The following is a 22,410-nucleotide window of genomic DNA, read 5'->3' on the forward strand; positions in this document are numbered from 1 at the left end:
GTATTAGGGCTACCTCTGTTTTGCCATCATGTGCATGGGAGGTCTGGCTGCCTTACCCCGTTCCCATGCCCCAGAAGCCAACCAACAGGCTGAGTCTGTTTCTCTACCTGTCCACTCCTGACGTCTTTCCCCTTTCCCAACCAATTCATCTTGCTGAGGTTCCAGCATGACTTTTATTATTTTTTTTAAGGTTTTATTTTTAAGTAATCTCTACACCCAACATGGGGCTCAAACTTACAACCCTGAGACCAAGAGTCGCACGCTCTACCAACTGAGCCAGCCAGGCACCCCTCCAGCCTGACTTTTAATGATACCAGTATTTTTTTTTTTTTAACGTTTATTTATTTTTGAGACAGAGACAAAGCATGAATGGGGGAGGGTCAGAGAGAGGGAGACACAGAATCTGAAACAGGCTCCAGGCTCTGAGCTGTCAGCACAGAGCCCGACGCGGGGCTCGAACTCACAGACCGCGAGATCATGACCTGGGCCGAAGTCGGCCGCTTAACCAACTGAGCCACCCAGGCGCCCCTAATGATACCAGTATTGAGTGGAGTCATCTACATCATCCTCAAGGGTAAAAGAGAATCAAAAACAAATCCCTGAAGAGTTCACATTTCTTCTACTTGAATACTAGAAGATTAGGTCACTGGGGTAATGCAATTTTGGTTAACTGGCAGTCACCCAAACAAGCCTTTAAAGGAAATTCTAAAATGGATCAATATACTGTACTATTTGATAAATAGTACATTTGAACATAATTGAATCCTTGACTAACTAAAAAAGTTGCTATATTTCAGGGGCGCCTGGATGGCTCAGTCGGTTGAGCGTCCGACTTCCACTCAGGGTCATGATCTCCCGGTCTGTGAGTTCGAGCCCTGAGTTGGGCTCTGTGCTGACAGCTCAGAGCCTGGAGCCTGCTTCCCATTCTGTTTCCCTCTCTCTCTGCCCCTCCCCTGCTCATGCTCTGTCTCTCTCTCTCTCTCTCTCTGTCAAAAATAAACATTTAAAAACAAAATTTAAAAAGTTGCTATATTTCAGGGTGGTCATCTGAACACTGGGACAATTTGGTTTTGGCCAAGACCTCAATAAGAAATGCATTCTAGGGGTGTCTGAGTGGCTCAGTTGGTTGAGCCTCCAACTTCGGCTCAGGTCATGATCTCGTGGTTTGAGAGTTTGTGCTGACAGCTCAGAACCTGGAGCCTGCTTCAGATTCTGTGTTTCCTTCTCTCTGTCCCTCTCCTACTCGCTCTCTCCCTCTCTCTCTCTCGAAAATAAATAAACATTAAAAAAAAAGAAAAAAATGCATTCCATATTATGGCTTCCAGATATACACAGAAAGAGCTGAAACAAAAGTTTTACAAACCAAAGCTTATTCTTCTTACATGAGATGCACTTTTTTTTCCGTTATTTCTATTCTAATTTTTTATTTTAAAAAAATGCTGGAACTTCTCCCCCAGATAATTCTTTAACATACTAATGTATAATAACAATGTGTAGTTTGAAAAACACTGACATAAGCAGCCTTTCCACTGTGTGGTTTTGCCAATACACAAGACCAACCTAAGAAAACAATGTTGTGAACAACCAGTATTAGACACAGCATATGGGCTCTATTTTTTAAAAATATATGTTAAGCTGAATCATTAATTGAGAGATTTTTCTCCATCTATCACAGCAGAGAATACAGGACAAAACATTCCTTTAATATGGAGACAGTGGGATTTAACAGAGTACATGACTTGGTATTAGAAAACCTAGATTCATTTTCCAAACACTAAAGAAATTCTAGATCTGAGCAATGATCATTAAGAGCTGCTAAAATCATTCTGTGAAAGACTAATGAGAAACTTATAATGGATGGACCATGCTAACAACATCTGAACCCCATGATCAATCTTAAAATCACATCCAGGGAGGGGCACCTGGGTGCCTCAGTTGGCTGAGTGGTTGACTCTTGATTTCGGCTCAGGTCTTGATCCCAGGATCGTGGGATGGAGCCTTGTGTGGGGCTTTGTGCTGAGCATGGAGCCTGCTTAAGATTCATATTCTCTCTCTCTCTCCCTCTCTCTCTCTCTCCCCCGTCCCTCATCTGTGCACATGATGAGATGCATGGCACCACCTATAAAGTATAATGGCCAAAAAAATTAAGGGAAGAGAGGGACACATTAAAGGGATGCAACCAACAAAATCAAGAATGTGGTAAGTCGTACAGGACAAATGACCTAGTTTTTCAACAAATAAAAGCAAGGGGAATGGGGGGAGAAAGAGGAGGAGATTGCTATAAATGAAAAGACTTAAGAGACAATCGACCAGATGTAATAGGTGGATCCTGTTTGGATCCCAATTTAATCAATTGTAAAAAGACATTTATGAGACAGCTGAGGAAACTGAATACCAAATAAATACTAGGTGTTTTTTAGGAATTCTACTGTTTGTTTTTCAGGTATGATGATAATGGTATATGATTACAGGGAAAAGGGGGCAAGGGAGAAAAAGTCCTTATCTCTTAGATACATACTGAAGCATTTACAGATAAGATGATCCGTCATCTAAGATATGCTTTAGAATAATCCAGAATGGAAAAAAAAGATCCAAGGTGGAGAGGGAGTAGGGGGTATAGATAGAATAAAACTGACCGTATCTTGGTAACTATTGAAGCTGGGGTATGGGTATATGGATATTTATCATACTATTCTTTGTACTTTCATATATGTTTAAAATTTTCCATATTAAAAAGCTATAATATAAAAAGAAAATAAAACCTAGATTCAAACTCCAGAGTTTAGTAGATATAGGACTTTGGAATACTCTTGAATACTCTGATCTTCAATTTTCTCATCTAAAAATGGGAATGATAATGATAATCCTTGCCTCACACAATTTTTAAGAGGAATGAAATGAGATCATGGATTCACATCTTTCGGAAATTCAGCCCTTATAAACTGCAAAACTCTTACATATGTTATCATAATAGTTAGTTCTCTCTCTCTGCGATGGTATGGAAGCAGACAGAGATTGTAGTTTTGTTGGGTTAGAAACAGGTAGGGGCGCCTGGGTGGCTCAGTCGGTTGGGCATCGGACTTCAGCGCAGGTCATGGTCTTACAATTAGTGAGTCCGAGCCCTGCGTCAGGTTCTGTGCTGACAGCTCAGAGCCTGGAGCCTGCTTCGGATTCTGTGTCTCCCTCTCTCTCCGCCCCTCCCCCAGGGACACTCCATCTCTCTCTCTCTCTCAAAAATGAATAAACGTTAAAAAAAAAAAAAGAAAAGAAAAGAAACAGGTAATGGGCTGAGTCTCTTAGAACTTCCCCAAATTTTTGTTTTGTAATATCTCCTTAATATGACAGTGTTTACTGTACATTGGCCCTTTTCTCCCAAAAGGAAAGTGTCAAAATTTATTAACAATAAACTGAAGTTCTCCAACTTGAGTTGTTTCTATATCTTGTTTACTTCCTCAATTATTCATACTTCCCCTACTAAAGGTAGAAAGTAAATTTACAGGAGACTGTGGTGTTGAGATAAAACTGAATACAATTAGAAATCAATGTAATCTAAATAGCACTTTGTTTGAAATATTCCAGGTGCTTTTCAAGAGCAGATATGTATCTTTCAGCACTAATACTTCATGTCAAATAAAAGGAAATTAGCAGAGGTTCAAGCCTAAGTAACACAAAGGGAAACTTGGCCCCATCTTGCTTCAGCTTGCAGAATGGGTTGAAGGGAATCAGGGTGATCATTCTATAACACAATTCTGATTAAGTCATTTCCCTTCCTTTCAATGGCTTCCCTCTGCTTTCAGGAAAAAGTCCAAATTCCTGAACAAAGGTTCAGGTGGCTGTCCAGCCTTACATCCTCCCTTTTCCCCTAGTCTAAGCCCCTCTAGGACTGATGTCCCTTGTCATCACTGGTGGGGCGAGTCTTCCACTCTCCTCTCCCTTACCTTTTAGTGGTCAAGTCCGGTTAATTCTCCTGAGGTGTCTCTCAAATCTGCCCTCTCCATTCCATTCCTGCTGCCACTGCCCGAGATCAGGCCTTTTTTTAACCTTTACTCCCCCATCTCCCCAAATAGGACATATCCTTATTGCTTTTTCTGATTATAAAACAAGTCATGCTCATAAAAAAATAAATAAATAAGGCAATAAGGAACAAAAGTCTCCCCATGATCTCCTGACATGGACATAAAAAACCTCTCTATTACACTCATATTCATAGCACCATTACTGACAATAGCCAGAAGGTGGAAGCAACCCAAGTGCCCATGTGTGGAATGGATAAACATAATATTTATACATACTATGTACACACAACGTGTATGTATACATACAATAAAATATTATTCAGGGGCACCTGGGTGGCTCAGTAGATTAAGTGTCTTACTCTTGATTTCGGCTCAGGTCATGATCTCACCCGTGGGCTCAAGCCCCAGCCCCACATTGGGCTCTGCACTGACAATGTGAGGCCTGCTCTCTCCCTCTCTCTCAGCACCTCCCTACCCCGCCATCCATGCACGTGCTCTCTCTCTCTCATAAAATAATAAACTTTTAAAAATATATATTATTCAGCCTTAAAAAGGAAGGAAATCTGACACAGGCTACAACGTGGATGAGCTTTGAGGACATTATGCTAACCGAAATAAGTCAGTCACAAAAAGACAAATATTGTACAATTCCATTTATATCAAGTATCTAGAGCAGTCAAATTCATAGATACAGGAAGGAGAAGGGTGGTTGTTGGGGGGGGGGGGCGCTGAGGGAAGGGGGAAAGTGGGAAAAGGGGAAATTGTTCAATAGATAAAGAGTCTCAGTTTTACAAGATGAAAGAATTCTGGAGATTTGTTGCATAACAATGTGCATATCCTTAGCACTCTGAGCTATATGCTTAAAATATTTAAGATGGTAAATTTTATGTTATGGGTATTTTGCCATAATTAAAATAAAAAAATTTTTTTTAAAGAACTACTCTTTCTAGACATTTTTCCTATAGATTTGTATGTATACACTTAAAAAAGCAAAAATAGGAACACACTGTACTGTAATGCACTTTTCACACCTAACCATATGATGCAAACATCTTTCTTATATATATAGCTCCCACCTCATTCTTTTTTTTTTTTTTTTTTAATATTTGTTCATTTTTGAAAGAGCATGCACAAGGGAGGGAGAGAGAGAGAAGGGGACAGAGGGTCTGAAGTGGGCTCCATGCTGACAGCAGCGAGCCCTAAGCTGGGCTGGAACTCACAAACCTCAAGACCACGACCTAAGCCAAAGTTGGATGCTCAGTGAACTGAGCTACCCAGGCGCCCCTCACCTCATTCTTTTCTAATGGCTAATAGTACATATCACAGGACTGCATCATAATTTAACCAGTCTGTTTTCAACATTATAAAAACATCACAGTCAACATCTTGCATATTTTCTCAATATGTCTTACAATAGGCATCTGCTTTGTTTTTTACATGCCCGGTTTCTGGTATCAGTATCAGTATTTTCCAAAGGAAAAATACCTCCTTCTTATCCAAACATCCATCCTGTACCTAGCCTCCTCCCCTCTAGCCACTCTTGTTCTATGAGGCTAGTTTGTTCCTAGGTATATTATTTTTCACGTTGTTACTTTCATCTCTCCTACAATTTCATTTTCTGACTATTACTGCTTGCATAAAGCTATTGCTTTTTGTCTGTTATACCTGCTTGTTCACTTAACCTTATTATACCTAATTATTTTTACTTAATTCTCTTGAATCTTCTCAGCAGGTCATCGTATCATACGTAGGTAGACAGTCATACTGTCTGCATAGTGACTAAGAGCAAAAGCTCTAGGTGGCTCAGTCCCGTTGAGCATCTGACTCTTGATTTTGGCTCCGATCATGATCCTAGGGTGGTAGGATCCAGCCCTGTGTAGGATTCTGTGCTGAGTGTGGAGCCTGCTTGAGATTCTTTCTCCCTCTCCCCTGCTCCCTTGGCTCTCTTTCAAAAAAAAAAAAACAAAACAAAAAAAAGAGTAAAAGCTCTGGCCTCAGGCAGACCTGGATTCAAATCCTGTATGACCTTGGGGAAGCATTTTACCTCAATTTCCTCATCCACAGACTGGGAATCATAATAAAGGCTATCTCACAGGATTGTTCTCAAGATTACATCATTAATTGAGGCTAGTGCATGAAAAGTGCTCAACACTTACTAGTTCAATAAATGTCTAATACAGGACAATAATGAAAATATAACTCACTCCACACTATGCCTTTTATTTTTTGTTGTTGTTGAATTACACTGACATACTCCTTGTCAGCAACTGCCTTGCTTTTCACTTCTTCAAAAAAGTAGAAGCTGTCAGACTCCTCGTAAAGATCTGTGCTGTGGATGTTATCCACTCTTACCTTTTTGGGAAAGTAGTGCCATCCGTTTCCCCTTTCATCTCCTGTATTTTCTCAGCCTCTCTCCTCAGTACTTGGCTCTTTGCCATCAGCATTTAAATCTGCTCACGTCTCTCTCATGCTTAAAACTTCACCTTATTCCCCAATCGCTCTCCAGCCTTCTCTCTCTCCCCTCTCTCCCTTCACAGCCAAACTCTGTGAGCTGCCTACACTTTGTCTTTATTTTCTCACATCCCACTCTCTCCTCATCCCACTGATATATTACATTGAACCTTTGGAAGCTGCCGATATTCTAGATTCCACCCCCATCATTTCACCAAATCTGCTCAATTAGGTCCCCAGTGACCTCTATATTTATTCATCCGAAGGACACATTTTAATGTTTAACTTATCTTACTTGAAACCTAAGCAGGATTCTGCAAAATTAACCTCTTCCTTTGGCTTTCATGACTGCATTCTCCTGTTTTCCTTCGACTTCTCTGGCCATTCCTTCCTAGTATAGTCTAAATGAACACTTCTTCCAAGAGTGTACAACACAGTGGCCTCAAATGATCTAGGCCTTTCTTTCTTTTTTTCAAATCTCTCTTGATGGTTCTCTTCCAATGTTAAGTTTCCAGTTGTACTGGATTCATGTACTATACCCCATAAGTGTACCTTGGAACATGTTTGGAATGCATGCTGTGAGGGCAGGAATCTGAGTCCTTACTGCCCCCACAATGCCTGGTGCATAACAGACGCTTGATAAATATTCTTTGAATTGCCATAAATGAATGGCTGCAATGTGAAAAACAGATAAGAGGAATGAAGACCGAGAAGGAGCACAACTCCCCCCCCCATCTTTCTGAAACCATACCTCTGATCAAACACATGCAACATACAACACACACTTACTGCATGCTTAAAATCCTTTGATGGCTCCCCAATGCCCCCAAGCTAAAATCCAAATTCTTCAGAAGTTACAAAGGAGATACAAGGAAAGTCTGAAGCAGCACCTGCTTTTCTCTCAAACATCATCTAGCCAGACCACTTCCACTTCTTGGAATCTGTCTCTAGCCAGCCTATGAAATCCTTGCAGATGCCCAAAAAGGCTGCACTCTAGCTCTGGGGCTTTGCACATGCAGCTCTCTCTGCCTAGAACATTGTGCACTTCACAATGCTCATCTGGCCAATACAAAGGCAGCCTTCATGTCTCATTTTGGAAGTCATCTTCTTTGACCACCTTCCCTAGCCTCATTTCCTGAAATCTTAAGTTAACTGCCTTCTCTAGGCATTCACGGTCCCCTGTATGTCCAAAACCATAGCTTGAATCACAATGCATTCCTGTTTATACGGTAAAACCGTGGAGTTCCCTGAGGACAAGACGTCTCATTCACTCCACCCGTGGCGTGGCGATCAGCCCAGGCCCCGGCACACAATACATGCTCAGTGATGGACTTCCTTGTAGTAGTAGCACTGATAAAAGCTCCAAGATATTGAGAACTTACCTGCAAGGGTTTTAAATATAAATTTAGTTTGCCTTATAAGACAGCTATTATTATGCCCATTTTGCAGATGGGAAAACTGATGTACAATGAAGTCAATCCTCTCTGGCCCCAGGAGAGTCGCACTGACACACATTTTCCGCAGTTTTGAGTTATTCCCCAACACCCAAATAAGAGGGGCTTTCTTTTTCTAAGAAACTTGCAGGTCAGGAGGAGCAATGGGCCCAAAATACAGTAAACAGCCAAAAGCGCACTCCAAGCCAGCGCCAAGTGGGGTTGCAGGGCAGGAGGGGGCGCCGCCCCGGCGCGGCGCAGGGGATTAAGGTCTGGCCCCAGCCTCCTTCCCGGGGGTCCCCCGCGCTCCAGCCCCAGGTCTGCTGCGACGAGTCGACGCCGAAGCGGCGTGTTTGGGTCGCGACTGCCCGCCCGGCCCTGCTCACCTGCAGTCCCGCCGCCTCGCTGAGCCGGGGCCGCCGCCGGCCCGCTGCGCCTCCGCCGGGCTGCTTGGCGCCCGCAGCGCGCAGCGGAGCGCGTTGCCTTGGCGACCGGAGCTGCCGAACTCCCGCGGCGGGCGCTACGGCGGCTCGGAAGGGACCGGGACGGTTCGCGTCCCCTTCCGCGGCCCCAGAGCCGCCAGAGGAGGGAAAGGGAGTGGGAGTTGGGGTCCTGAGCCGTGAGGGACCAGGGTGGGGTTTGGCAGCCTGAAACTAGGCCCCAGGAGAAAGGGAAAGGAAAGAAATGCTGAGGGAAAGAGAAACAGTAAGGCGGGGGAGGGGTGGGGACTTGTACCTCGGATCCCGCCTTTGCCTCGGTTTATCTCTCTGTAACCAGATACGGGGACAGTTGGAGGAGAGAACGGGGCCATAGGCGGAAGCTTGCTAGACTGGGAATATTTAAAGACGAGAAAACTGATGTGGGAGGAGTGGCAGATGCGTTTCCCTTTAATCTCAGAAGGGGTGGTGTGGCAAAGAATGAATAAACTTGTTTCTTTGGGCTCAAGGTGAGAATTAGATCATCAGATTGCATTTTAATATGGCAAATTTAGCTTCTGATCAGCAATTATATTTCTTGAAATAACCCTGCAAATATACTGAAACATGGGCACAACGGATATTCATTGCTCCACTGTTTGTAAAAGCAAACTGGTTGAGACCAGTCTAAATGTCCATCAGATGCACCCATAAAATGAATTTCTACAGCAAGAATTAAGAGAGACCGAAATAAGGACGTAAATAAAGTCTAGATAAAGACCTGTCTTCAAGCTCTGCTTACACCAATGGTCTCCAACCTAGTCCTGTCTTTGTATCTACTATTACTTCCAACTTACCAACCTTGCCCCAGTCTATTCTCCACACTGAAGCCAAAATGTCCTTTTTAAAATGTAAACATGATCATGTCCTTCCCCTGTTCAAAACCTTTCAACAACCTTCCCATCATATTTGGAATAAAATCCGGAATTGTTCACCATGTTCAGCTTCATCTCTCACCATTTCCCCTCTTGTTCATGCTCCAGCCACATTGGCCTTGTTTTTAAGTAAATCATGTTTTTAAACACACACACACACACACACACACACACACGCAGAGGCCCAAAAGGGTGTCGCTTAGACAGAATTCCCAAACGTGTGCCCAATATGTAGTCTAATTGCAGTTTCAACCTCCCCCAGGCATGTAGTCTTAGCCAGTCAGCCAGGAATTTTTTAATCCTCACCAAAGAGTCTGCCACCTGGTCCCTCTCCACACCCCAAAGAAGGATGAGGTAATCTGCATAAGACAACTTGCTTTTCCCCTAGAAAGTGGCCTTGTCTACAACAATCCTTTTCTTCTAATAACTTTTTTGCCCCCACTCTCCTTCTGTAAAAGCTTCCATTTTGTAGAACTTCAAGGAGTGCCTCTCTACTTGCTAGAGGAGTAACACTCAATTGATGAATCACTTAAAAAAACCAACTACATCTTCAAATTTACTGGGTTGAATTTTGTTACTTAACACATGCTTCTGTTTCACGGCCTTTCCTCTTGCTGTTCCATGTCGGGACCACTCTTCCTCTGCGGTTTGCTTCCTCATTTCTTTAGTATCTCTGTTCAAATGTCAGGTCTTCAAAAACACCTGCCCTGACTATTTAAAATAGCAGACCCCCACCAACTCTTGTGTTCTCCTTGCCTGTTTTATTATTTTTCTTCCCAGCTCTTGTCAGTATCTGACATTTTCTATTTGTTTATTTAAAAATACATACATATTTTTACATTTATTTATTTTTGAGAGAGAGTGAGACAGAGCACAGGCAGGGGAGGGGCAGAGAGAGAGGGAGACACTGAATCCAAAGCAGGTTCCAGGCTCTGAGCCATCAGCACAGAGCCCCTTGCGGGGCTCGAACCCACGAACCCTGAGGTCATGACCTGAGCCGATGTCAGACACTTAACCAACTGAGCCACCCAGGCACCCCTATATTTGTTTATTACTTGTCTCTTTTTACTACAGCATAAGCTCTTTAAAAGGCAGGCATTTTGTTTTGTTCCCTGCTGTTTTCTCATCACTGGGAACTGCCTGGCACATAGTAAGAGCATGGTAAATATTTACTGAATAAATGAATAAGTTAAGTGAAAAAAGCAATATGCACCACTATGTGGTTGGAATGCTACCATGTGTAAAAAGGGAATGATAGATAATACATATAATGATGGCATATGCATCTATAAACTCTGGAAAGAGATCTGGGAGATGAGGGGGTAAGGTAATACATTTTCACTGTACTTTTATGCAGTATTTTTAAAAACCAAGTACCCGTAGTATCTTTTTGAACAATATATAAGAATGTGTGGGACTAGAATATGCCACCCCAGAACATGCCACTTTGAAATAAGAATTATTTCAAGCCGAAAACAACTGAGAAGTAGACACAGAAAAGCTCTCTGCCCTCATCCTTATGAATTTCCCTTTGTGAAGATGTTACCCCCACCCTCTCCATCAGGAAGAGCAGAAGTTAAACAGGAGATAACTCTGGACTTTTATCAAGAGAGGGATCTACATAATAAACCTTACTAAAACAATCCTTCCACTAATTTCTCCCGCTTTACCTCCCTAATAGCCTAAACTGCTTTTCATTGTCTTAGAACTTCTCTACAAATTTAAAATGTATCATCCTTTGTCAGAATGGTATACAAACCTCCAGGCCTCCCCTGCCCAATCAGTGAATCCAGAGGGTAGAGGAAAAACTTCCTCCCTTACAAGGGAAGAAACAACCTAGTTCTGACAATCAACATGTAAAGACAGGAGGGGCTGCCTTAGGGCAGCAGTGAGCTCCCCAACCTAGAGGAAATGCGAGGGGTTCCTGCATGACGTGGGAAATTGGAGCAGATGATCGGCTTTCCCCATGTTTGCCACCTAGATGAGGTACACTTAATCACTAGGGTCAGAAACACTGAGAGACTGGCAAGATCCCACAGTTGGGCAGATGAGAAAATGAAAAGTCTTCAGCTGCCAGGTAGACCCGGTGTTCCTCGCTGAATGTACACAGCAGCGCTCACAGAATGTAAACAAATAGCAGACAAGGCTGCTGTGGAATCACAAATATGACAATATTCTCCTCTAATACCACGAGTGGGTCCTGCTTCCTTCTCAATCATAACTCTGGCTCTGCTCTAATCCTCCCACCTCCTGGGTAAACCAATGAGATACGTAACCATCCAATGGCCCCTGCTTCTCAACTTTATCCAATTCAAAACTGTTCCCTACTTGCTTAAACCCTCCTTACAGATACGCGGCACAAACCCAAATCCTACAATAAGCTCTTCCCAATTCCCTCTTAGAGAGATACCTCATGTTTTCTCTGATGTGAATTCTCCTTTGCTGTACACGCTAAATAAATCTGGTATTTTTTTGAGTATAGGTGTGTCCCTGAGGGGATCTGATCACGGACTTCATTACAGTCTTTGCTTTCTTTAGGCCAGTCCAGCAGTACCCGAACAGGAAGAAGTAAGGATTTAAGGGTTACCTGAGAGGTTCAGTGACCATGAGGCAACTCCACTTGGGCAGGTATTGAGTGGTAAGGGTGGGGGTCAGGTGAAGAGCTCAGGTAGGAATTAGGAAAGCTTAAGTAATTCTCCTTCCTCTGCCATCAACCTTTTCTGTGGCCTTGGGTAAACCATTTCACTTTGAGCCTTTTTCCATTTCTGTAAAAAAAAAAACAGATTCAGATATTTCTAAGGCTTCTTCCAATCTAAATATTTTAGGATGCCAAAGTCTACAGGTTCTTATATTCCCAGGTAAATGTTCCCCTACTTAGTCATTTGTATGACACTCTCCTCTCATCGTTGTTGCCATATCTGTATACCACCTGCACTGTTACATATATAAGTGAAACAGTTCCCAATTTTTTTTTTCTTAAAATAGACTCCCAGTTTTAATTTAAATTTACCCAGCAAAATTTACATCGCTTCTTAAATGGACAACCCGCGTTGCTGAAGCGGCCTCGGCCTGTGTGGCCAACCTAGTAATCTAAACTTCAGCAAACACCCTCAGTCCCACTGATTGGCTGATTCACCTTTTTTGGTATAGAGATCATGCACTCTTTCTAGAAAGGACAGCACTTCTGCAAGTCACGAAACACAAACCAGACCCCCTTGCAGCAATCCCCAGGCACTAAGGAACCAGACCCCCTTGCACAGTCTCCCAGAGCAGCGATAACGTCTCAAGCTGGCACGAGCAAGTCTGCACATAATCGAGAAATGTTGGGACCACTGCATTCCCTGTACCGATGACCTGCCCTGAATCCCTTGAAAAATCCCTGGGCCAGGCAGAAACCTCGGCGGAGTCGGCATTTGGAGAAGAGTCTGCCTTCTCCCCAGGTGGCCAGCCTCCCGAATAAAATTCATATTCCTTTCCAAGCAAAACTCACCTCTTGAGTATTGGCCTTTGGAGCCACGGGCAGCCGAACCTGGGGTTCGGGAACACTGCTTGCTACAAATGAACGGATTTCTGCAAGCACACACACTGATCCTAAAACAAAACAACGTTCCTTACCTGGAGATGGGCTTACCTTTTGGAGAGACCTGGAAAACGAAGCCTTCGCTCTGTCAAAAATGGAGGCAAGCGAATGTTAGAAACCTGTTAGGTACTAGCGGCGAACGAACTTTCTCTTTGGTTTGAAACCGGACTTGCTCACTCTGCCTTTTTCGGCGTTACCTAATGTGTTCATGCACCCAAGACCCTCCCATTTACCCCAAGTGGTTATAGGTTCCGCATTTTAAGAAACAACGCTCATCTTTCCCCGATTAGCTTGGACTCATCTTTCGGTTCTTAGATTAAATACAAATTCCTCAGAACACCCTTCCAGTGTGTGTAATTTTAACACATTAAAACACACCCCCAACCACATTATTCTCCCCTCACATAGTAAGCGTTAATAAATAAGCTTTTATTGAAAGGACATTCCCTCATACTACTTCTTCAGAGTACTCATCACCGTGTGTCACGGTGCATTTATGTTCGGTGTCAGGCTCTTAATTAAGTAGGCCATAAATTCCTGTGTGTTTTTGTACCTCAGATCTCGACACATAACGGGCTCCCAGTGAATACAAGTGAGGTGAAGGAATAAAGCCTTCACACCTCCCGCAGCTCTGGGCCGCTTTCGCCCCATCTCCCACCTCAGCGTCAGGCGGCCTTAACCCCGCCTTCTCCCTCAGCTCCAGGCCGGTTTAGCCCCGCCTCCTCCCTCACCGCCGGCCGGGTTAGCCCCGCCTCCTCCCTCCCCTCTGGCTTGGTTTAGCCCCGCCTCCCGTATACGGCCAGGTCGATTTAGCTCCGCCTTCTCCCTCTACCAATGACAGAGGCTCTCTCGGGCAGCAGCGCCTGAGGGCGGTGGGCGGGGTCGCGCAATGACGCAACTCGCGCGTTTCCGGCCTGAGAAAACGTCGCGTTTCTGGGGAGACGCCTCGACTGGCAGTTACCACCGCGCTAGAAGCCTACCGACCGGCCGCTTCCATCACCAGGCGTCACCATGGGGGCTGTGCTGGGCGTCTTCTCCCTCGCCAGCTGGGTGAGTCCAGGGTCTGATCTCTCCGTTGGACGTGTAGTTTGGGGGAGGGCAACAGGGAGTCCCAGGCCCAGACTCTGTCGGTCCTTGGCCGGCGGTGGAGGGGCACAGGCCCTGGGCTGCAGAGAGTATCCGGGGGCCCAAATCAAAATCCGTGATTGCCCCTGGAGATTGGGATCACGCGGCTCGCCTTCCGGGTTTGTAGGGGGAACGTAGGAGGCCAGGCCGTCATTGTTTACAATTTCGATTGCCCCGCCCCCTGAGCCTTCAGGCCTCTGGGTTCCTCTGGAGCTGGGACCCGAACCGCGGAATGACAGTTCCGGGGCGAGGGCGCTCTGCTTCTTTTCGAAGTACCTTCATAAGGTGGCGTCGTTTAATTTTGGGTGGCTTAAACGATATATTTATCCCATAGCATGGATTTGCCAATGCTACAGAGTATGTGGCAGAGCTGGGATTTTAACCAAGGCCTGTATGCAGTTCTGGTGCAAAGGAAAGAAAGCCTGGTGGATTATTATTCAAAATTGGAAGCCATGGCGTGAGCATTTTGAGACCTTGTCCGAGGCATTTATCTCTGGCTTCCTGTAACATGAGGATAATCACTCCAGCGTTCCTCACCTCGAGAGCTGCTGTGAGGATAAAGTGAATAAATTGGGTTGAATCACTTTGTAGGTTGTAAACGGCCTATTTTAAAAAGGAAATTTTAGGATCTAGGGACAAGAATATGGTGAGTTTCCTCATATACTTGACCCTGAGGATCATGATTCTTTAAAATCATTTTTTTGTTTCATAACTTCCCAGCTGATTTTGTTGATCAAGGACTCAATCTCAACTCATTATACTACCATTTCTTAGGGACAAAGTGTATATTCCATTTTTTTTTAAGATTTTAAGTAATCTTTACACCTAGTAGGGCTCCCTCGCACAACCCTGAAATCAAGAGTCACATGCTCCTCTGACTGAGCCAACCTGGCGCTCTTCCATTCTTTAAGGCTGTTGACCTTAAATCGGAAGGGTGTTTAGTCATTTGCAGGTTCCTTGAGAGCAGCGGTCTTCCAATTTTTTGACCTTGACCCAAAATAAGAAATAAATTTTATGTAGTCGATTTAATATGCCCAATTAGACCCAAGTTTCATGAAATAAATTTTACCTTTACCATCTGCTGTACAATTTTTCTTTCACATTAAAACAAATCCTGGTTGAATTTTATGATCCACTAGTGGGTCAGGCTATTTGCAAAATAGATTTAGGAAGAAATATAGTTAAGAAGGTAATTAATTAAGGAGTGATTTGTAATTTGAAACAAAGATGTCTTTTTTTTTTTTTAATCCTAACAACGTGCAACACATTTTGGCTTTGTTGTAAAGATTTGAATTGATGCCATCAAAGCATTTCTCTCTATAAATTGCTTTTATATTTTATTAATCCCTTTTGTTCAACAGGAATAACAAGTGCAGTGTACCAGAGAATGGAATGAGGGAAGGGAAGAATAATAGGAAATAAAGTCAGAAAGGTAGCAGGGAGCCAGCTAAATACTGTAGATAACCCATTGTTTGGTCTTGTAGGATAATTTAAGGACTTTGGCTTTTACTCTTAAAGTGACAGAGGGATCCATTATAGAAAAGAGGAATGATGGCATCTGATCTGTGTTTTAACAAGGTGGTTGTGTGGAGAACAGATGGTAGAAAAGAAAGAGGAGAGCAATGTAAAGGAGAAAAAACGTTCTTTGCATCCTCTGTGAGGTTAGTGGTTGGGGGTCTGTGAATTAAACTGACAAAAGACAGATTAGTACAAGAAAAAAGAGCTATGTACACATGCAACACACATATACACAGGATGTTTTTCATCATTCAGTGATTAATAACCCAAAAGGGTAGTTAGAAAATATGGCTTATTATATACCTAACTTAATAGGGGAGAAGAAAAGGGCTTTCATAGGATAGGTTTCTTTAGAGAAGACAGGTTGGTTTTTAGAACAAACAGGAGATAAGGAAGTTTGTGATAATACTTGTTTGTGTAGGTGCAGAGGTCTTTTGTCTTCTTCATGGCCATAAAACTCTTGGAGAGAGAGTTTATGGCAGCTGCATATCCCAGAAGTTGCTGCTTTTAGTTAGATGAAGAAAGCTCCAAGAAGGCTTTTTCCCGTGTCTGTTGAATCTCAAATGTCTTCTTCTTAAAATAACCTATACCAACTCTGGCTTCTGAATGGGTCGCTTCAGCAGTGAGACAGGAGCCATTGCAATTAATCCAGGTGAGTGATGATAGTAGTGGCTCAGACCAACATGATAGTTAAGGATGCTAAGAAGTGATCAGATTCTGGATATAGGGGCACCTGGGTGGCTCCATCGGTTAAGCGTCTGACCCTCAATTCAGCTCAGGTCATGATCTCACGGTTCATGAGTTCCGGTTCATGAGTTTCAGCCCTGCGTTGGGCTCTGTGCTGACAGTGCAGAGCCTGCTTGGGATATTCTCTCTCTCTCTCTCTCTCTCTCTCTCTCTCTCTCTCTCAAAATAAATAAATAAAAACTAAAAAAAAAAAAGATTCTGGATATATATTCTGAGGATAAAGCTGTTGTGCTCACAGATTGGGTGATGGTTTTGGAAAAAAAAGAAGGCATCAAGGATGACTCCACGGTTTTTGGCCTGAGTACCAGGAAGAATAGAGTTGTCATATACTGAGATAGGGAAATGATAATAACAGTAGGACAGCTTTGTTCCACAGATTGAGTACCTACTGTGTAAAGATACAGGAGACATAAACAGTAGGTAGTCCCTCCTAAAGGTACTTAAAGTCTCCTGATACTTATAAACAAGTAAGTAGGTATGTTAGTTTGCTAGGGCTCGATAACAAAATACCACAAACTAGGCGGCTTAAGCAACAGAAATTTATTGTCTCTCTGTTCCTGGAGGCTAGAAGTCTGAGATTAAGGTGTCGACAGGGTTGGCTCCTTCTGAGGGTGATGAGAGAGAATCTATTCCATGCCTTTTTCCCAGCTCCGGGTGGTTTGTATCAGTCTTTGTTATTCCTTGGCTTGTAGATCTCTGCCTTCGTCTTCAGTTGGTATTCTTCCCATGCTGCATGTCTGCGCTCAAATTCTCCTTTTTATGACACTAATCATGTTTAATTAGGTGCCCACTCTTCTCCAGCATAACATCATTTTAGCTAATTACATCTGCAGTGACTCTGTTTCCAAATTAGGTCACATTCTCCAGTACTGGGGATCAGGACTTCGACATACTAATTTGACACAGTTCAACCCATAACAAACAGTAGGCAGTTATTATGAGATTATTTTATGGGCCAGAAAATAAATAACTACAGAGAGTCAGGAGTGTGTGGATGCAGACAAAATAAACCTGAAGCGATTAGTGTCGTTGTTGACTGTAAAACCTCTGTTCCAGTCGCTGGCTAGCTACAGACCTCTGGGTCTTTTGGCCCAGATTATAGTTAAGAATTGGATACTGAATATGGGTGATCAATTTCCCATGGTTGTTGTGGTAACAAATGTTAATGGCTACCGTGATAATATTGAGCCCCTGCTGTGTCAGGCATTATGCTACTTGCTGGATATTCCTGATACTAGCTCATTCTTCACACAGTAACTGTTTGGGTAGGTGGTGTTAATGCCCATTTTTACAGATGAGAAAACTGGGCTTTTAAGAAGCTTAACGTCTTGCTCTGGATCACACAAAACCATGATAAAGGCCACGCAAGGTACCATCTATAAAAAGTAAGGACTGGGACCATACTGTGAGACCAGCATCCTCTACAATTTTTTTTTTTTTTTAACGTTTATTTACTTTTGAGACAGAGTCAGAGCATGAACGGGGGAGGGTCAGAGAGAGAGAGAGGGAGACACAGAATCTGAAACAGGCTCCAGGCTCTGAGCTGTCAGCATGGAGCCCGACACGGGGCTCGAACTCACGAGCCGTGAGATCATGACCTGAGTCAAAGTTGGACGCTTAACCGACTGAGCCACCCAGGCGCCCTGCATCCTCTACAATTTACATCTCCTGCTTCTGCTGATGATTCTGACTTTAGCCTGCCCTTGTGATGTGACTTAATGTCACCTGTGAAAGCAATTCAAGCACTTTCCTAATTAAGCCTACATAAAAATGACTCAAATTATGCCTTCCTCTGGAATGCTCACCAGAGATCCAGGTTACTTTTCTTTTTTTCAATTGAGGTAAAATTCACAGAATATAAAACTAACCATTTTAAAGTGTGTAATTTTGTGGTATTTAGTACATTCACAGTGTTGTACTGTCATCACATCTGTCTAGTGTAGAACATCTTCCTTCCCCAAAGGAGAAGCTCGATTCTCATTAAGAAGTCATTCCCCATTTCTTCACTCCCACCCCCCCCCCCCCAATCCAGCCTCTGGAAACTAATGCTTTCCATCTCTGGATTTATTTATTCCAGATATTTCAGATAAATGAAACACAGTATGTGACCTTTTGTGTCTGGCTTCTTTCACTTAGCATGATGTTTTCTAGGTTCACCCATGTCGTACCATATATCAGTACTTCGTTCATTTTTATGACTGAATGATATTCCATTGTGTGGATATACCACATTTTATGTATCCATTCATCAGTTGATAGACATTGGGTTGTTTCTGCCTTTTGGCAACTGTAAATAGTGCTGCTTTGAACATTCGTGTACAGGTTTTTGTTTGAATACCTGTTTCGGTTCTTTTGGGTGTCTGTTTAGGACTGGAATTGCTGGGTCAAATGGTGATTCTGTAAGGACTCTCCAGGTTACTCTCGAAAGGAGCTAAATGGCTCTTGCTAACCTTATTTATGATGATTTCCATGTAATGTTGCTTTATGTTATAATACCAGATTTGGTAACTAGGATTCCTTAAATAGCAAGTGGAGTTAGGTTTTTATTTTTCTCAGTATTTAAAAAAAAATTTTTTTTAACGTTTATTCATTTTTGAGAGAGAGAGGCAGAGCACAAGTTGTGTGTGTGTGGGGGGGGGGGGGTGGGGAGTGGTGATGGGAGAGAGAGGGAGACACGGAACCCAAAGCAGGCTCCAGGCTCTGAGCTGTCAGCACAGAGCCCGACATGGGGCCTGAACTCACCAACTGTGAAATCATGACCTGAGTCGAAGTCGGATGCTCAACCGACTGAGCCACCCAGGCGCCCCTATTCTTCTCAATATTAATATATACTGTTTTTCAATAAAGTATACTCTCTGTGTGAATATAACTAACATATACTGGGCTCCTTCCATGTTTTAGGCCTGTGTTGAGTACTCATTTCATACAGCAATGTGTGGGGGAGGAAGATTCTGTTATTGAGTCTATTTTACAGAGGGAGAAATAAGCTAAGCTTATGTAACTTGCTGAGGTAGAGTGAGAGAAATAATATTGACTCCAGAATCCGTGCTTTTAATCACTTCCTCCTCCCAGCTATAACTGTCTCAGGTAAAGCTGTGAAAACCTGGCCGACCTCCTCATCTTCTGCTCTGTGACACTTACGACACAAAGAGGTCCACTCAAAGAGGTCTCACATGGCTGTGGTGTGCTTGTCACAGGTTCCGTGCCTTTGCAGTGGTGCGTCATGTCTGCTGTGTAGCTGCTGCCCCAATAGTAAGAATTCCACAGTGACCCGCCTCATCTACGCCATCATTCTCTTCCTGGGCGCTGCTGTGTCCTGTATCATGCTGACAGAAGGGATGGAGTCTCAGCTGAAGAAGGTAAAGAGAAGTAACAGTGGCCTTAATATGCTGGTTATTTGTATTACTTTTACAGTTGGCACAATTTTAGTTGTGATTAACGTCCCAACTTTTCACCATTGTAAAACTCAGTCAAGTTCATTGTAATTGTTGGGTTTTTAAATTACTTTTGGGTATAGTCAAGACATAGACTATGAAGGGGTTAGTCCTTTTCCAGAAATAAAGGTCGTCAGAACGAACATCTTCAGAGTCTCATGTCACAACTCAGAGAAAGATATTAAAAGAGTGACACGAAAACATGATCTTTCCATGTATGTTTCAGATTTAAACATTTACCTAGACTCGACCTTCACCTGTGGAAGGAGTCAGTTGCCATGAAAATTTGTGGCAAAATGGGAGATAACCTCATCAATAAGAAAAGAGCACTTCACTTTTATTTGCAAAATACAAGTTGTTTCTACTGTTTGGTGATAAGGTTGCAAGTGAATTGGAAGGCAAAAAGTGAAGTCCCACAGGACAGTCTTGCAGTTGTTGAAGTAGTCAGTTTTAGAAATTGAGGCTTTTTTGTGATGGGATAGAATCTTCGTTTAAATGTGGATATTGCCATAACATTGCAATTGCTTTTTCCAGATCCCTGGATTCTGTGAAGGGGGGTTTAAAATCAAGGTGGCTGATATAAAGGCAGATCAAGATTGCGACGTGCTGGTTGGTTATAAAGCTGTATATCGGATCAACTTTGCCTTGGCCATCTTTTTCTTTGTCTTCTCTCTGCTCATGTTAAAAGTAAAAACAAGTAAAGATCCCAGAGCAGCAGTACACAATGGGTATGTACAATTTATTTTATTATTTACTTGCTATATTATGGCGTGGATCCTCCTGTTGAGCAGTTAATGTTGCTATTCGGATGGAAGCAGTAGAGTGTATGAATCAGTGGCCCACATATATTTTTGATCTGTTTCTGACCTATTGTACATGTGAGGTTGTTCCAGTGTTGTTTCCAGTTGGAGCTCTGTAGCACAGAGAGGGTAGAGGGGATGAGGAAAATCTTGTCCTTTCTTTTAATACCTTTGTTTCAGGTTCCTAGATTTTTATCAAACACCCGTGAAAACAGTTCACGCACTGTGCTAGGCACTGCACACACACAGACACATACACTTTTTTTTCTTTTTTTTTTTTTTTAATTTTTTTTTTTAACGTTTATTTATTTTTGAGACAGAGAGAGACAGAGCATGAACGGGGGAGGGTCAGAGAGAGAGGGAGACACAGAATCCAAAACAGGCCCCAGGCTCTGAGCCGTCAGCACAGAGCCCAACGTGGGGCTCGAACTCACAGACCGCGAGATCATGACCTGAGCCGAAGTCAGCTGCCCAACCGACTGAGCCACCCAGGCGCCCCACATACACTTTTTATTGTTAAAAGAGAAAAATGTACCTGATATATTAAACAGTATACAGAAAAATAAACTGGATCACTGATTTACACATCTGTCGTTTTCCATTCCTGACTGCTCCCAGTTCCTCTTAGTTTCAAGTAATTCTTTTTTTTTTAAATTTATTTATTTTGAGAGAGAGCGAGAATGCACAAGTGGGGGAGGAGCAGAGAGAGAGAGAGAAACAGAAAATCCCAAGTAGGCCCCACACTTGTCAGCACAGAGCCCAAAGTGGGACTCGAACCCTGGACTGCAAGATCATGACCTGAGCCGAAATCAAGATTCGGATGCTTAAACCAACTGAGCCACCCAGCCGCCCCGGTTTCAAATAATTCTTGTTTGAAGACTGAAAGTTCTGTAAACTTTATATGTATGATAATCCCCTTTTTATAGATGCAGTAACTGAACTTCAGAGAGATTGGAGTGTCTGAGATTTCTGAGCCAGTGAGAGTTAGAGGTAGGATTGAAACTCAGGTCTGTCCAGCTCCAAAGCCTGATTCTTTTCACTCTGCCATACAAGGCAGTCTTTAAAGATCATGAACCGAAAGCCAGCTTTGGTCCTGGCTTTGCCAGTGATGAACTGTGTGATTGTGGGCACAAGGCACTTAGGTCCTGTATTGTGAAAGAAGGATTAGACGATAACTTTTTCCTAGATCCAATAATTAGTTGCTTCATATTTAGCTAACATTGTTAGTTTAGAATGCCCCAGAATTCTAGAAAAATTCCTATCTTTAATTGCTAAATGTAGGGAAATTCTTAAGTTATATGTTTTTCTCTTACATCTATGAATGATTTGTTCTCTGGGCTAATGTTTGTCTTTAAATTGTATGAAAGATTGAGTGAAACAGCTTCATATCAAATGAAGGGATAATCCCAGACAATCATGTTGGAAATGCTGAGTCTTTATTTTTGCATTTCAGAAATTCACTTTTCTTAGCATAAGAGCAAAAATTAACATTTCATAAATGCACTTTTTTATATTTTAATAGGTTTTGGTTCTTCAAAATTGCTGCCATTGTTGGTATCATGGTTGGCTCTTTCTACATCCCTGGGGGCCATTTTGCCACAGGTATGCTACTAAGGGGGTTAATTATAATATACACAGACTCTACAAATGATGGAGTTTAAGCTACATTTTCATTACTGGTTTTGCAGAACTGGCAATTGAATGAAGTGGTATTCAACTATATGACTCAGTACTAATATTAAGATAGTAATTAATTGTATAAACCCAGGAGGCATTCAGCCCACTTCTCAGCTGGAACCATATTTGCCAGTATCTTAATATAGCTTACCTTCTCACTTGGCAGTACTAAGTTAATCAGAGAGCTTGTCAACATAGGGACCTGTAGGAACTCATATGTGCTCATATCCCTGTCATAATCTGCTTTCTTACCATAACATCAAGTGACTTATGTGGAT

The 22,410-nt window shown here is 42.7% G+C and overlaps 2 protein-coding genes across 7 annotated transcripts in view; one reads left to right on the forward strand and one right to left on the reverse strand.

Moving 5' to 3' along the window:
• PKIG (cAMP-dependent protein kinase inhibitor gamma) overlaps positions 1–13,517 on the reverse strand; it is a 99,044-nt gene extending 85,527 nt beyond the window's left edge. The window contains exons 1-3 of one of the 3 annotated variants that reach the window (XM_042930884.1): positions 13,385–13,517; positions 12,883–12,916; positions 11,967–12,016 (exon numbers count right to left, since the gene is read on the reverse strand). In XM_042930884.1, coding sequence (XP_042786818.1) covers positions 11,967–12,016; positions 12,883–12,916; positions 13,385–13,482 — 182 coding nt within the window. In that variant the 5' untranslated portion in view covers positions 13,483–13,517. Of the gene's footprint in view, positions 1–8,286; positions 8,372–11,838; positions 11,898–11,966; positions 12,017–12,882; positions 12,917–13,384 lie in introns of those variants that run through there. The other 2 variants (XM_042930887.1, XM_042930886.1) reach the window with 2 other exon arrangements.
• Positions 13,518–13,724: 207 nt separating this feature from the next.
• Positions 13,725–22,410, forward strand: part of SERINC3 (serine incorporator 3) — a 36,364-nt gene continuing 27,678 nt past the window's right edge. For 3 of the 4 annotated variants that reach the window (XR_006200398.1, XM_042930891.1, XM_042930892.1), the window contains exons 1-4: positions 13,725–13,881; positions 19,419–19,580; positions 20,190–20,383; positions 21,978–22,057. Coding sequence is in view for 3 of the 4 variants with exons in the window: in XM_042930891.1 (XP_042786825.1) it covers positions 13,843–13,881; positions 19,419–19,580; positions 20,190–20,383; positions 21,978–22,057 (475 nt within the window). In the remaining variant the exon portion in view is untranslated. The remainder of the gene's footprint in view (positions 13,882–19,418; positions 19,581–20,189; positions 20,384–21,977; positions 22,058–22,410) is intronic. The other variant, XM_042930890.1, reaches the window with a different exon arrangement.

Source organism: Panthera leo, chromosome A3 (genome assembly GCF_018350215.1).
Source record: "Panthera leo isolate Ple1 chromosome A3, P.leo_Ple1_pat1.1, whole genome shotgun sequence".
Classification (NCBI taxonomy): Eukaryota; Metazoa; Chordata; class Mammalia; order Carnivora; family Felidae; genus Panthera; species Panthera leo.